Here is a 14,952-nt window from a genome sequence, read left to right as displayed (position 1 = left end):
CATACAGAGCCTGTGCGAGTCTCCGCAAGCAGCTGGATGGCACATACAGCGCCTGCGCGAGTCTCCGCAAGCAGCTGGAGCATCGCGCAGGTGCTAAGACGCATGCGCGAACTGCACGCATGCACCAGGACGCCGCCAGCCCCGTTCCAACCGAACCGGTTGGAACGGGATTAGCAACCCACCCCTGCATATAGCTCTTCAAGTTGTAGTATGTATGTATATGAAGAAAGATGATGGAGTTTGGTCACCAAGCATAAACATAACATAGAAAGATAAACACAATTGGAGTAAAACCTGAAAGAAACACTCATGATGCATTGGAAGCTCATTAGTTCTTTATAGTGAGAAAAAGGATCATTTTTCTCTAAATGATTAAAAAAAAAGACTGCTGCAGACTATCTGATTTGAATTTCTTTTAGTGTGAATTTATAATTTCAGTTTGTGATTTGAAACTGTAATTGTGTTGTAAACCGGAGAGAGACCTAACAGTATAATGCCAGTCTGACAATCCATTCTTTAAGTAGAATAATAGCTGAAATTCTTCATGATTAGAAATACAGTATCAACATAATCGATTTAACAACATTACACCGGAGCTGAAAATAGACTGAAATCCCAAGCCAGGCATCCACCGTGTCTGAGTGAAACATCTTTCATATGGTTCTAAGATGAAATTACTCCTGAATGAATAGCATCTTCATTTATCTTCAAAGCCTCCTCTGTGGTACCAGCGAATGTACTCTTCACACATTCTGCTGCAGGAATTACATTACAGCAGCATTCCAGGGTAGTATAAAACTGATTGTTCTGGAAAATGAACCTGGCTTTGCAATAAATTACATTTGCAGGTACAAAAGAACACGTTACTTTGTTTAAAGTAGTCACAAATACAATTAAACTCTTAATTTATGTTAAACTACAAATGTGACTATTATCATAACTGCATTAGGCATATACTCTATCATTCCAAGAATGATATTGGACCATTTTTATTTATAATTTTAGACAGACGGTGCAATTTACAGCATCTGCCACCGCTTGATAGGAAAACTGGAATATTTTGTGCATTAGTTCATGTTGTATAATTTCCACTTTTTTCCACTTGTCATTTTTTAATGAAAGAAAATGCAGATCCCCTTCAGTGTCTGCATATTGACATTCTCTACAGCCATATTTTAAATATTAATTATTATAATACTACTAGGACTGGCTTTGATTTATTTATAAGATTAATAATATGCAATTCCAGAGAAGCCTTGTTATTACTCAAAATATCTCAGCTTGGAATCTTTCTTCATACTTTATGGAAATCTCCCCTCTTCATGTTGTTTTGTGGGAATTGGTTTATGGAAATTTTGCTTGTCTGGAATGTGTATTCTGTTGTGGTGGAAGAACCTGAAAAATCAAAGCAAAGGGTTTATTAGGGAGCAATGCTTTTATCATTGCTGCCCACTGTTCTTCATTTTCAGGTATAGCCACAAAGCCTATGTTTGGGAAGTAAACCACTCTTGTTTGTTTACAGATCTGACCTGTTTAGGGGTTCAAATACCTTAAGACTTTTGCTTTTTTAGGAGTGAGAAATTTCTAAACAGAGATGTCTTCTAGGGACATCCTTACCCACAGTTTAAGTTCCTAAGTTTCTAGTCCATTAGAAGAGCCAAGATTTATTTTTCAGTCAACTCAGGTCTGTATAATGGAATGATCTCCCCGTAGAGATCCGGACCCTTACTACTCTTCCGGCCTTCGTAAAGCTACGAAGACCTGGCTGTTCCGGCAGGCCTGGGGCTGTTGATTATTATCCAGCCCCACTCTAAGCAGTATGCATGATGTGTAATTTTTAAAAATTGTATTTTATTTTTAATTTTATAGTTGATTAAAGTTAACAGACGGACAAAAGAATGGCATCTTTTTAAAAATGTGAAGTGGGCTATACTTTAATTTGTCGGCTGATCTCCATGAAAAATTGGAATTGTAGCAGAAAGTTTCATCAATTCATTTTAAAACTACAATTATCATTATTGCCAAAACGGAATGTAAAGTTTTTTTTTTTTTGGATGCAGTTACTTTTTTAGAGAGAGGTTATCACAGTAAAGTACAAGAAAATGGAGATGCTGTATATTTCAGATTGCTTAATTCTCTGTTCATTTATAGTTGTGTCCAGAGTGATGAATTTGTGATAAGTGCAGTGTTAGAAGCTAGCACCTAGAAGTATAGTTCTCCCAGTTATCTGTTTTGGACAATAATTATAAACAAAAGGAATATTTCTTGTGGCTTAAAATTACAAATATTTTTAAAAAAATGTATTTGTATAATGTGGAAAATTTTAATTTACTCTTCTTTATTTTCAGGCTTTTTTACAAATGTGCAATCTGCCAGTCCAGGTGGTTTGTAGGGCAAATGCAGAATATATGTCCCCATCTGGTAAGTGTACCAATCATTTACACTACACCTCGCTTGGAAACTATGGCAACAGTATCTCATCTTGGAGATCAGTTGGAGTTACTGCACAATGCAGTAGCTTGTTTCTTGTTATGCTACAGATTTTTTTTTCTTGCAAGAAACAGAAATAAATACCTTTTCATCATTAAACTGTATTAAACGGTAGTGTTGTAAGGCCAAGGTAAACATACCGCTAACACTTCTGTGTGTGTTAAATGTGAACTGCCTCGGTCAGGATGGAAGTAGATGGAAGAGGCTGGTTTTAACATTAGATGAGAAGAGATGACCTGTCTTCTTTCTTACATTCTACCTTTGAGCAGCTTTTTCCTTTAATACTCTAACAAAGATTACTTTACAGAATTGAGCTCTCAGAATGATTGAAGAGAGAGGGCCCAGATGGAGGCAACCAATCATTGTATATGTCCTCATGTACCCCTTTCAGGTTTTATAAACAGGTCCTCTTCAACATCCTCTTCTAATTTGGGGCAATTCTATATGCAAATATACGGAGTTGCTGCTGTGATCTCTCATTTGGTCTCATTATGGACGAAAGCATTTTTTTTTGTTCGTCATACATTTGATGCTGATTGTCTATTGAAGGGGGCATGTTCAGAAAGGAGTTTCCCACACTTCATTGTACATGAAGAGTAGGGCTACCATATCTGGCTTGCAAAATCCAGGCAACCACTGAGTGTCAACAAAGAGATGATGAAAAAATATAACACTTTCCTTCCATCTAGAAGTCACCCAGATCTTTGCAGAGTAAATAAGGTAGCATACCTCCAAATTCACATGCAGACATAACTTTCCTCATTGCAGGAAACAAGATGTGTCTGCAGTGGGCATAGCTGGGCTTGTTAACAGTGAAATCCATGCAGGCTAAAAGATGCTTCGATTGAATATTGTGGGATGGAATTCACTAAGACTTATTCTCCTAAATTTCATCATCTAGGCATGCCCCCTTATGGCCTAGAGAACTATTGGGAATATGTACATTGCTTTCCATGAACATAGCCTGCTAATTAGCCAATAATGTGGTGTGTTCTTATTCCCCATTAGCTGTGGTAAAAGGAAATATCTAAATAAAGCAAAATTCAATGTTAATGAGAATATTCCCCCCCCCCCCCCAGTTTTTGAGTTGGCAGGTTGAAAGCATTTCCTGCTGCCTACCGCAAAAGCCTTTTCATCATGCATTATTATATGCATGCTTCCCTATAAATTAGAGCTTGGATAAATGGAGCTTCTGCGAACACAGAAATTGTGGCCCTAATTCTACAAGGTTACAATTCAGAACCACGAATGCATTTTCCTCTTTTTATGAGAGTCCACATTTGAGAACCACTTGCTTGGTGCTACTCCCTTTCTCCATCTGTTAATAAGAGAGCACTTAATCGCACCTTGTGAGAGCACCGATATGCTGACTCTTGCTGTAGGAACACCAAAAGCTCATTCTATATACAGTATAGTAGTTCCCTAGAAGCAAAAGCTTGATTGATAGGACCATAGAGAGGTGTAGAAGTTCAAAAGGCCCTGCATTCCTTTTGCAATGTATGCCAATGTGCAGGGGCTGCTTGCAATTCTTTTTTTGAGTCAGTGTAACTGTCAGTGACCAAGCTCTCTCTCCCCCCCCGTTTTCTCAGTAAAAGTAAACGCAAGACTAGTCCAAATATTCGTTGGACAGTGTTTAACCTTCACAGTTATTTGTGTAGTCCTTCATTGAAGAGACTGACATTACAGGTAGTTCTTGACCTACCACAGTTCATTTAGTGATTGTTCAAAGTTACAATGGCACTGAAAAAGCGACTTATGACAGTTTTTCACATCCCCATGATCATGTGATCAAAATTCAGAAGTTTGGCAGCTGGTTTATATTAATGGCTGTTGCAGTGTCCCGGGGTCATACTTTTTGCAACCTTCTGGAATGCTCTATCTGACTCAGTTGTTACATCCTCTAACCCTCACACCCTTCAACCTTAAACTGTCCTCTGTGTACCTCGCCCCATTCCTAAGAGGTCCGTGAAGGGGTGCATAAGCACATCCATGTGCCTACCGTCCTTCTGTCCCCATTCATTTGTACTCATTTCCTTTGTTCATGTCCATGTTTATATTTATACCTGTTATCTTGTACATGTTTGACAAACTAAATAAACAAAATAAAATAAAGTCAGTGGGGAACCAGATGCACTTAACAACCAGGTTATTAACTTATCAACTGCAGTGATTCATTTAACAACTGTGGTGAGAAATGTCATATAGTGGGGCAAGTCACTTAACAAGTTCTCATTTAACACATTAATTTTGTGGTCAATTGTAGTTGTAAATTCATGACTACCTATATTTCATAGCAAGAGGTTTTAGGATTATAGCCTTTCAGTTAGGGGTGAAATCCAGCAGGTTCTGACAGGTTTTGGAGAACCGGTAGTGGAAATTTTGAGTAGTTCGGAAAACCGGCAAATGCCACCTCCCCTGCCATGCCCACCAAGCCACGCCCATAAAGCCCACCAAGCCACGCCATGCCCACCAAGCCACACCCATAAAAATTTTGAATTTCACCACTGCTTTCAGTGTCAACAAAGGAACACCAGGCCACTTAGTTCACTGTTTGCTCAATTTCTGATGAGGTGCCATTAAGTTCTGAGCACAGAGTTAGCACAGATAACTATTTTTATTAGAATTATAGTAGGATGTAGTTTTATTATAGGTAGGTCGAATGTCATAAAAAAGTGTGCAAGCTTTTGAATTTTTCAGGACTTTATTGGGATATGGGAAGAAATAGAGAAAGATAAAATTTAGGTTACTGTAGGTGCTTCAGTCTGAAGTTTTCAGTATCTCAAAATGAAAATTTAACATTTCATAGGAAAATCAGTAATGGATATCAGATTATATCTAGTAGTTTTTGAATAAAAAGTAGTAGACACCCGTCTTTCTCCCATTTGGCCCTGAAAAAGTGACTTATGACAGTTTTGAAAATACAAAGACTGGCTGGATCACCAATGCATCTCTTGCCAGAAGTTATCCTGAATGCTGTTCATGGATATTATTTTCTTAAACTCTGTATCTTGTATATTTTACACAATTTCTGTGAAACTGACGCAGTATTATATATATAAGTCCAGCAACTTTAGCATTTACTTTAATATTTGGAACATTTGTTTCAACAATCTTTGATTCAGTGGTGAAATTCATTTTTTTTTACTACTGGTTCTGTGGGCATGGCTTGGTGGGCGTGGCAGGGGAAGGATACTGTAAACTCTCCATTCCCACCTGACTCCAGGGGAAGGATATTGCAAAATCTCCATTCCCACCCGCCAGCCAGAGGTGGTATTTGGCAATTCTCCAAACTATTCAAAATGTCCACTTCCAGTTCTCCAGAACCTGTCAGAACCTGCTAAATTTCACCCTGCTTTGATTTGTTATTAATGTACTGTTTGGAAGCTAGTTGATTTTACAATTGTATCTTTCTGCACCTCTGGAAGAAATATGATAATTTTTGGGGCCAATTGATGGTGCAGATTCATACCAAAACAAAATATACATACTTGTGCATATGTATGCATGTGCAGTAGCCTTTCTGCTAATAATTGGTGCTCAGGGTAGTTATATTCTCGATTATGAATCCTCAAACAAAAGACGATTCTTGTCATTTGGAGGCTTTCGTTTACAAGAGAATCAGACATAACTGTGTAGAAGCTTTTACAAAGAAATGTGACCTGATATAAACTGTCCAACCTCAGTAACTCTTCTGTGTGGATAAGAAGCACTTGTGTGCTACCAGAATTCCCTGGATGCAGATGGTCAGATTTTTAGGAGGAGCTGAGGTCTTGGGTATCACTGAATGACAACCAAGCTGTTGTTTTATTTTCCGTTACTTTTCCCCCGCCCCTAACTACTAATTGTTGCTTTACTCTGTTCTTTCACTATAATTTTGATGATGATGATTGGTCAAAGTTATTTGATTTTTTTAAAAAATAAGGATAGTAGTATTTGGGATTCACAGAGATTCGTATTCAGAAAAGGACCAATTACTTTTGCCTAGAACAAATGCTATCAACCTATGTTTTCATACATCTTTCAAAGATACACAAGCACAAAACTGAAATCTCAGTTTCTCTGGGTCTTTTCATTCTGGTTCATTCTGAATCCTATGTCAGTGATGAATGTTGAAATATACTCTTCTTTTCGCCTGCAGGAAAAGTGCCCTTCATTCATGTAGGAAATCAAGTAGTTTCAGAACTTGGACCCATTGTCCAGTTTGTAAAAGCCAAGGTAATGTGTATATATTTTTTAAAAAGATAAATACCTATTCAGCAGTTGTTTTAATTATTTCTTTATGAAATTATCCTAGTGATTTGATAACCTCATAGCTTTGAAAATTAAATTCTTTATTCTTTCAGAAAACACTGCATTAATAAGCTTTTAAGATGTTATCCAGTTCAGTAGGTTACTTTTCTGCTGAGTGCTTATCTGTAAAAAGACTTGTACATTTCTATCTATTATTATTGGGCTGAACTCTTTTTCTTGTACAAATGTTATTCTGTACAATATTTATCTTTCTCTCTATATATATGTCCATATTGAAGAAACTCTGTTATTTATCCAGGCAGCACACAAATCTGTATTACCCAAGAATTTCAGAAAGGGGTCCTACAGCCTTGCTCATCCTGATATCTTCTAGCTGTATTTAAGTTGCAGCTCCAATATCTCCCCAGTTAGCACATATGAGATCCTTAAACTGAAAGAAGTTTAAATAATAATTATTGTAAAGTCTCCTTTGAATAGAGTTCAACTGGTGAGGTAATGAGTTTGCTCCTGTAGTTTTCCTTGCAACAATACAGAAGGAGCATGACATTGTCTTTTGGATGTTTTTTAATACTTCCCAATGTAACCTATAGAATTAGCATTTCTTGGTTATTTCCCTCCAAGGACTGACCAGATTCAATCCTGATTGGATCACTTGATTCAGGAAAACAAACTCTTGTGTTGGGCCATCTTCTGAAAATGAAATTTGTGTAATGTAGTTTTCATAATTAGGTCTTCACATTGGTGGGAGAAAGAAATGAATTTTCCCTTTCTTTAGCTCCTTGCATGCTCTGAAAGTATCTTGGGAGTCTGATCAAGTTTCAAGAGAGTAAGGGAGATGGCAAGATATCTGTAAGGAAGAAGGAGTGAAGATATGCTTCTTCCAGTAGGACCTTTCAGCCAAATCCATATTTCTTTTGGATACAGCATTAATTCCATTTTGAAGCAAACGTAACCCAAATATTCTGGGCTTCATACATGGTGATATGCATCATTTGAATATCTAAATATTTTCTGTTGCTTAAATTTCTCATACAATTAGTATGGATATGTGTACGTATAATTTTGATTTTAGGCGAGCAGCTTTTCCTTCCATCCTTTCTATCTTGAAAATTTACTAATTCAAGTGGCCTTAAAAGCCAATTCCATAACTGAACTGATTAATAAATAGATTTCTATTTTTACCCTTTTCTCTAATATTTATCTTCTCAAGAGTTTTTAGTTTATTCTGTAATACAGTACGGTGATGCAATGTTATAATATCAACTTGTTTGTTGATTGTTTTCAGTTGATATACAGTAGATAGAAATTTATAAACTAATTATATGGTAATTAAATGGGGAAAAGCTAGATTGTAGGTTGGCTCCTAACATTTGTCTAGTGTAAACATATTTCTGATTATATATTCAAATACAACAAGGCTTCATCAGTAAATACCTAAAGAATTCTCAGTTGATTCAGCTGAGACATATCCTTTTTAGGTGCACTTTTTTTAAAACCAATTGTAGTGGTTTAGATGTCTCTTTGAAAGGGCTTCCATTTTTCAAATTGTTTCTCTGTATGTCTTGGCTCTATAGGAAGAGGCCTGAGCTGTCCAAAAGCTCTTTGGATCCTGTCCTACATCTAAGATAGGGTAGGCATCACCCCAGTGGTCTCCAGAGGGTTTGGATTGTAACTTTGATCGTTTCAGAACCTTGGCCACGCTTGCTGTGGCTTTTGAAATTAAGATTATTATTATTTTTTTTAAAAAAAGAAATGCACCACCAAGTTGGCTATTCCCGATTGCTGCATGCTCTGTTTGCTTTCTTGGCTGTTGCCAAGAAATAATGTTGCACTTAGTACTTGGCTTCTGCAAACTACTGCATAGAGAACACTTTGTTTAAATCTTAAAAAATTCCAAATAATCAATATTTATGCTTACTCTTGCTTCTTTCTTTAGTCTTGTAAATCGATACCCATGCATCGTATTTTAATAAGGTATTTACATCACCATAACTCACTTCAGTTTATTTACAAAGATGTATTTATAAAAACCACTCAGCAGAAAAGCAAAAGAAAGGTCTGTAGCTGGAAAGTTCTGTTTACTGATCACTCTGTACTTTTCTATTTAAAAGATTTCAATTCAATATCCCCCACCCCCCCATCTCCCCAGAGCCTTTAATAGTCTTTGTGGTCTACAAAGCTGCCTCTTATGTGTAATGTTGCAAAGGATTGTTTTGAATGAGAGAAGGGCCTGGACTTCAATAAAGTTTGGAAAGGACCCAAACGGATAATTTTTGCTCTCCTTTCTCTTTCCTTCCTTCTCTCCTGCCTTAGGGCCATTCACTTAGTGATGGGTTGGATGAAGTCCAAAAAGCTGAGATGAAAGCCTACATGGAATTAGTCAATAATATGCTTTTGACAGCGGAGGTATGGCAAAACACTAGTAATTTGTCAGTCTTGGGAAATGAATTATATCGAAGAGGGGGAATAAAATGCTATTTTCTTTGTAACATTGCAAGCCACAGCTACCATTTGTGTATTAAACAAAAAGGTGGACTTACGATTAACAGTGCTTCTCAAAATGCAGCACCCTGTTATGTACACTTTGCAATCCTTTTCAGGTTATTTTTGGTGCACTGAAATACTGCATTTGCTTCATGATAGATCTAGTAGCCGTATTTATGTGTTTTAAATGTTATTAATGGCTTGTTTGGTAGAGCTAGGAGAGAAAGCTGCAAGGAATAAATGACTGTGTAACCTTCTCCATTATGAAGTTTAGTATTCTTTGGTTTCTAGCTATATCTTCAGTGGTGCGATGATGCTACAGTCCAGGAGGTGAGTGATTCTGCAGCATACATCTTAATTAAATTTTAATGAGAAAACACTTTTGCTCACAATTGCAAGTCCCTACTCATAAATGAAACATAGAGGTTTATACCACTAATGATACCAATTTTTTTTTTTTTGCTTTAATTTTGCTTGCATATACATTTCGGGTTACTCTATGTCATTATTGGATGTGCTGGTTCTAAAGTGAAGAAAAAAAATTAATATCATTTTAAAGGCTTGCTTTTTTTAAGCTGCAAGTTATAAATAATTGCACAGAATCAGGTTCTGAGGCAGAACCACGGCAATAAAATCATTGTTAGACTAGCCTTTTTTAAAAAACAGTTTTGTCAGTTATATAAGAACACAATAATCCTTTTTCCCTCCCTTTAAAGATTACTCATCCAAGATATGGTTCTCCTTATCCTTGGCCTCTGAATCGTATTTTGGCCTATCAGAAGCAATGGGAGGTCCAGCGTAAAATGAAGGCTGTTGGCTGGGGCAATAAGTCACTTGATCAGGTCAGTCATTAGTTTCCAAGTCTGATCCCCAACCCCTTAGAAAATGTAAAATGTAAGGTTTCAGGGAGGCACTGTAAATTAAATATAAATTACAATTTATATTGTTTTATTTGTTCCTAGTACAATTTGATTGCTTATTGGTAACTTATGACTATCACTAAGTGTTGTATTTTATAATTTTTTATGAATGTATTTTGTTTTTCTTTATGTACACTGAGAGCATAAGCACCAAAGACAAATTCCTTGTATGTCCAACCACACTTGGCCAATAAAGAATTCTATTCTTTTCTATTCTATTCTATAAATAAAAATTAGCCTCTGCTGTCTATGATCCGAGTTAATGGTTTTACTGTGTGATATATTTTGATTTGCTAGATACATTTTTTAAATTTGTTTTTATAACATAATATGTTTATAATGAAACAGGACACTTAAATGGCCAGAATATAAACTGTTTAGAACTTTAAAATGTAAGATCAATGTGTTGTAAAAAAAAGGCATCCAATGTAAACCTTTCAATATTTGAGTAATAGGATCATAGTAGTGGGCATTAGATGGTTAGCTATCAGTAGAAGTTAGTGTTAGGTGAAGTTTCCAAATGCTCTCAGGTATGTACATCAGGGTTATATTTTAACAGCAACTATATGAAGTTATTTGTATAGGTTTGTTTCTAGGTTGAATCTAAATACTTGGTCTGGAAATATGTTAAGGACTAATCCTGTTTGATTTTTAACAGGGGCAAATACTGTATTTTTCGGAGTATAAGATGCACCAGAGTATAAGACTCACCAAGCAGCCCCAATTGAGCAAAAAACAGCTCTCCCCAGCCCCCAAGAGCTCTCTGAAAGCCTCCATAAGGCTATGCACTGCCATTTTTGTGAAGAGGGCAGGGTTTCGGGAGGCAAAAAATGCTATATTCAATGTATAAGATGCACCCAGATTTTCAGCCTGTTTTTTGAGGAAAAAAGATGCGTCTAATACTCTGAAAAATACGACACATTGTTGTCGCATTTAAAGCAGGGATGCCAAACTCATGGCCTGTGGGCTAGATGCGTCACGCGCTGGCCATGTCCACTCCCATTTTAGTGAAGAGGAAAAAAGTTGTGATACGTCACGTGACGATGTGATTCCGCGAGTTTGACACCCCTGATTTAAAGGAGAAAGAAGAAAAGATCATATGGGAAGGACAAGAACTGTGTATGACAAATATTGCTAAAAATCTTATGTATGCAATGTATTTTTAACTAAAGCTTTTGTTTCTATAGCACTTCATAAAAAATATTTTCTGCTCTTCTGTGATATCTGTGTTCTTTTTAGGTACTTGAAGATGTAGATCAGTGTTGTCAAGCACTTTCTCAAAGGCTTGGGACACAACTGTATTTCTTCAATAAGAAGTAAGTTGTTTAATTTAAGAGTTTTGCCAAGAAGACATTCTTCAAATGATGGGGAGATGTTTCTCCTGCTGTATTTCTTTTTCCAATAGATGAAATAAAAATCTCTTCTCTTTTCTAACTTTTGGTAAAAAGGGCATCATAGTAGTTGCCTATTGGCCCAGGAGCTAAGAAGCAGGAAATAACTTATTTCTGTGTTTCTTAAGTTACCTCTGGGCAACTTGAGAGAGGCAAGGAGAAACATCTAGGAAGGTTAATGGGATCAAGTTAGAAAGCACTGTGTGAAGAATTTCAGTGAAATGAGTTTCCCAAAAAGTTTTAAACATTTGATTTTTGTCTAAATCTGCAGCACACACTAAAATCTAGGTTAGATTAAAGAAATGCTACCACCGCAGGTTTATTTCCATTCTAAGTTATTCTTTGATTATATCCCTAAATAATATTTTAAAAGTAATATTTACTTCATATTTTCAATGCTTCGATCATTTGAATTGATGCCAATTCCATTCTCTCACAATATCTCATTTGATGGTGTGAGTGTGTGTGTGTGTGTGTGAGTGAGAGAGAGAGAGACAAGAGAGAGAGAGAGAAAGAGACTTTTTACATTCACATATATTAACATTAAGCTTGAATGCAGTCTATCTCTTGATGCTCAGATTAAAGGACAGAACTCAAAACAAAAACTCAAGATTATTGCTGTTGTGCAGTGACAGGGTACTTAAGTGCCAAATCTAGTCTTTTTTTTTGCCTTTATTAATGTTCCTGTGGCCCACCAATTTCTTCCTCAATAAGGCAGACATGGCTGTGATTCGATGAAGCATTTGCATGCCTCTTCATCATTGTTGTAGTTTCCAAAGCTTAAATTGGCAACCTTCAGTCATTACCTTAAGGAGAAGAGGTGGAATAAAGGCAGTTGATGGCATTTTCTCCTCAAAATGGAATGATCAAGATAGTATGCCATGGTCTGTATATTCAACTGGCACTAATGCCTAATGTGGCTTGCCATGTGTCAGATCCCTAAAAGTGATACTGCCATTCAATTGGGAGGAGGGGAGCCTCGGAGTTAAATCATTAGCTACATCTGAAACAACTGAGTTTTAAAACGTTACAACTGGTTTCCTGTCACTGGGAGACTGAAGGTCCCAACATCTCTGGAGTGATGTTTATGGTAGCCATGTGGGATATATAACTTTGATGTCTAACTAGAGATAGCCATGGGAACATGTGCTTTATTGACTCCCAGGGCAGAAGAGTTAAGGAAGCATCTTCACACTTGTGTATTGGTCAGAATCTGCATTGGACAAAGGGGAGGAGTCATTATCAGCTTAATCCCATTTGCACTGCCTAAAGGTTTTCAGATGCTGCTTTGCTTCTAATGGTTTCCATCCTGCTTGATTAAAGGTTCCTTTTGAAACAATCCGTTTCAAGAATCTTTACTTTCTCAAGTTAGGAGAGGAGCCATTACACCTTGGTTGTGTTCTCTCAACCAACATACTAATTTTCTTTTGTTCATAGGCCAACTGAATTAGATGCTTTGGTATTTGGACACCTGTTCACAATCCTTACTACCCAGTTGATCAGCGATGAACTGTTGGAAAAAGTGAAAGGCTACCGTAACCTCATTGCATTTTGTAAAAGAATAGAACAACACTACTTTGAAGTTAAGACGGCCTAGTCCTTCCTTCTCCAAACTGTCTTTGAGGAACAGAATGCTTTTGATGATAGTAATAGTAAAATTAATATTTTGACTATGCTTGTTTTATTTTAAAAAGATAGTTGCACAGATTTGAAAATTGGGCTTAGCTCTCAAGCTGCGCCAAAACTGTTGTAGCCCAAGAAAATCTGTGATGAATTCAAGAAACCCACTGTATTTAAAGCAAAATTGAGTTTTTCATTATACATGTCTCTGTGCCATTTTAATATTCTTTTGAAGTGACCTCGAAACAATATTGTGTCAAGATGTAAAACAATAAAAGTTTAGACAATTCTATAAGTATTTTTCTTAATATTTTTAACTGCCTATATACATGCTACATTTTTACAATTATTTGCATTACAGCCATTAAACTACTAAATTGGGATTGGTTAAAGGTATCTATGTAAAATGTTTACATAAATAAATTTTGCATTTTTATCCTGCTATTAAATAGAATTCTCTTATCTGGTTATTTAAAATATTAACAGTAAATACCAAGAAAAATCACGCATAATGCAGAACCTCTAAAATGCATTAATTTATAGTAAAATGTAAAAATAATATATAAAAGATGAAATTATTCAGTTTTTTAATCATTCATAATTCTGGAGATCAAGAAAGTCAGTCTAAATAAATCCCCTGTTTTTGAGATGGTTATTTCTCTTTTTTAATTACATGCCTTTGAGTGTTTGCTAGGTCATCTGAAGGTATTTGTCCCACCTTATCTTTTTATACCCTGTGAAGACAGAAATTTGGTAATTAATTTTAAGTTATTAATTAGAACCTGTATTTAAATTATTTTTCAAATACAGCAAAGATGGAACCATCATATTGAATTCAAAATTGACTACTCTTGCTTTTTTTAATCAGTCTTTCCAATTGAAAACAAAGGCTATGAAAAAGGAATATTCTTGCTCTTTAAAATGGTTCCGTTCAGAGAATAAGTGGAAAACCAGTTCTTTGAAGATGGCTTGGCTGTTGCACATGTTTATCTAGGTTCCCATTTACAAAATGATTTTATTCTGAATTATGGAATAAAGGATTATTGTTCTTTGTGATGTCAGTAGCCAAATTTGTTTCCTGCTTGAATCATCAGTAATCTAAATACCAATTTACAAGACAAAATGACTGCAAGTCTTGTTCAGCAGCATCCAGTCAACCTTTTAACTTCTTAAAGCCTGACACCGTGCATTAACTCTGTTTGAAAGTGTCTCTTGGACTATAAATCCCCACTATCTTGAAATGACGTTGCAGGAGGATCTATTATAAGCAAATAAAGTGTGCATAAATCTATTTGAGCCACTTAGACTGCACTTAAGGATATGGAGATGAGTGAATTACATTGCAAACTCAATAAGTAAAGTAAGATGAGCAGCAAAGCTATTTCATATAAATATTTTTTGTAAACGTAGGTATATTCTTTGTCAGTCCCCCAATCAACATTATTCCCTTTCTAATCATTTGAGTTATCAGAATTCTCTATTTAAATTAGGTTAAGCACGAGAAATACTTGTTTGACAACGCTGAGAGGCTACTGCACTCTTTCAAAGTATTGATTTGGATAAAGTGCCTTTTTAAGAACTAAAACAATGGTGACTTAAGTGTAGGATGAAAAAGACTAGGTTTCAAAGATTGGAAAATGTTAAAACAGTCTAGTAGCTAACATCAAGAGAAACTCAACTTATACTTACTGTTCATAATACAAATTGTAATTGTGAATCAGTATAATTAATAATAGATGGAAGTTACACTGGCAGTACATAGCTAGAGTACACGTTACACGTGTTTCATGTATATC

General features: G+C 36.0%; 1 protein-coding gene across 3 annotated transcripts in view; it reads left to right on the top strand.

Annotated features, from left to right (window-relative positions):
* Positions 1 to 14,212, top strand: part of LOC116509490 (metaxin-2) — a 42,197-nt gene extending 27,985 nt beyond the window's left edge. For 2 of the 3 annotated variants that reach the window (XM_032218643.1, XM_032218658.1), the window contains 7 exons: positions 2,349 to 2,421; positions 6,629 to 6,705; positions 9,055 to 9,147; positions 9,517 to 9,555; positions 9,942 to 10,067; positions 11,385 to 11,461; positions 12,974 to 14,212. In XM_032218643.1, coding sequence (XP_032074534.1) covers positions 2,349 to 2,421; positions 6,629 to 6,705; positions 9,055 to 9,147; positions 9,517 to 9,555; positions 9,942 to 10,067; positions 11,385 to 11,461; positions 12,974 to 13,133 — 645 coding nt within the window. In that variant the 3' untranslated portion in view covers positions 13,134 to 14,212. The remainder of the gene's footprint in view (positions 1 to 2,348; positions 2,422 to 6,628; positions 6,706 to 9,054; positions 9,148 to 9,516; positions 9,556 to 9,941; positions 10,068 to 11,384; positions 11,462 to 12,973) is intronic. The other variant, XM_032218651.1, reaches the window with a different exon arrangement.
* The last annotated feature ends 740 nt before the right edge of the window (positions 14,213 to 14,952 follow it).

The sequence above is a fragment of the Thamnophis elegans genome, chromosome 1 (genome assembly GCF_009769535.1).
Source record: "Thamnophis elegans isolate rThaEle1 chromosome 1, rThaEle1.pri, whole genome shotgun sequence".
In the NCBI taxonomy this organism is placed as follows: domain Eukaryota; kingdom Metazoa; phylum Chordata; class Lepidosauria; order Squamata; family Colubridae; genus Thamnophis; species Thamnophis elegans.
Note: the sequence above shows the minus strand (reverse complement) of the source record. Positions and strands in the feature narration are given on the sequence as shown.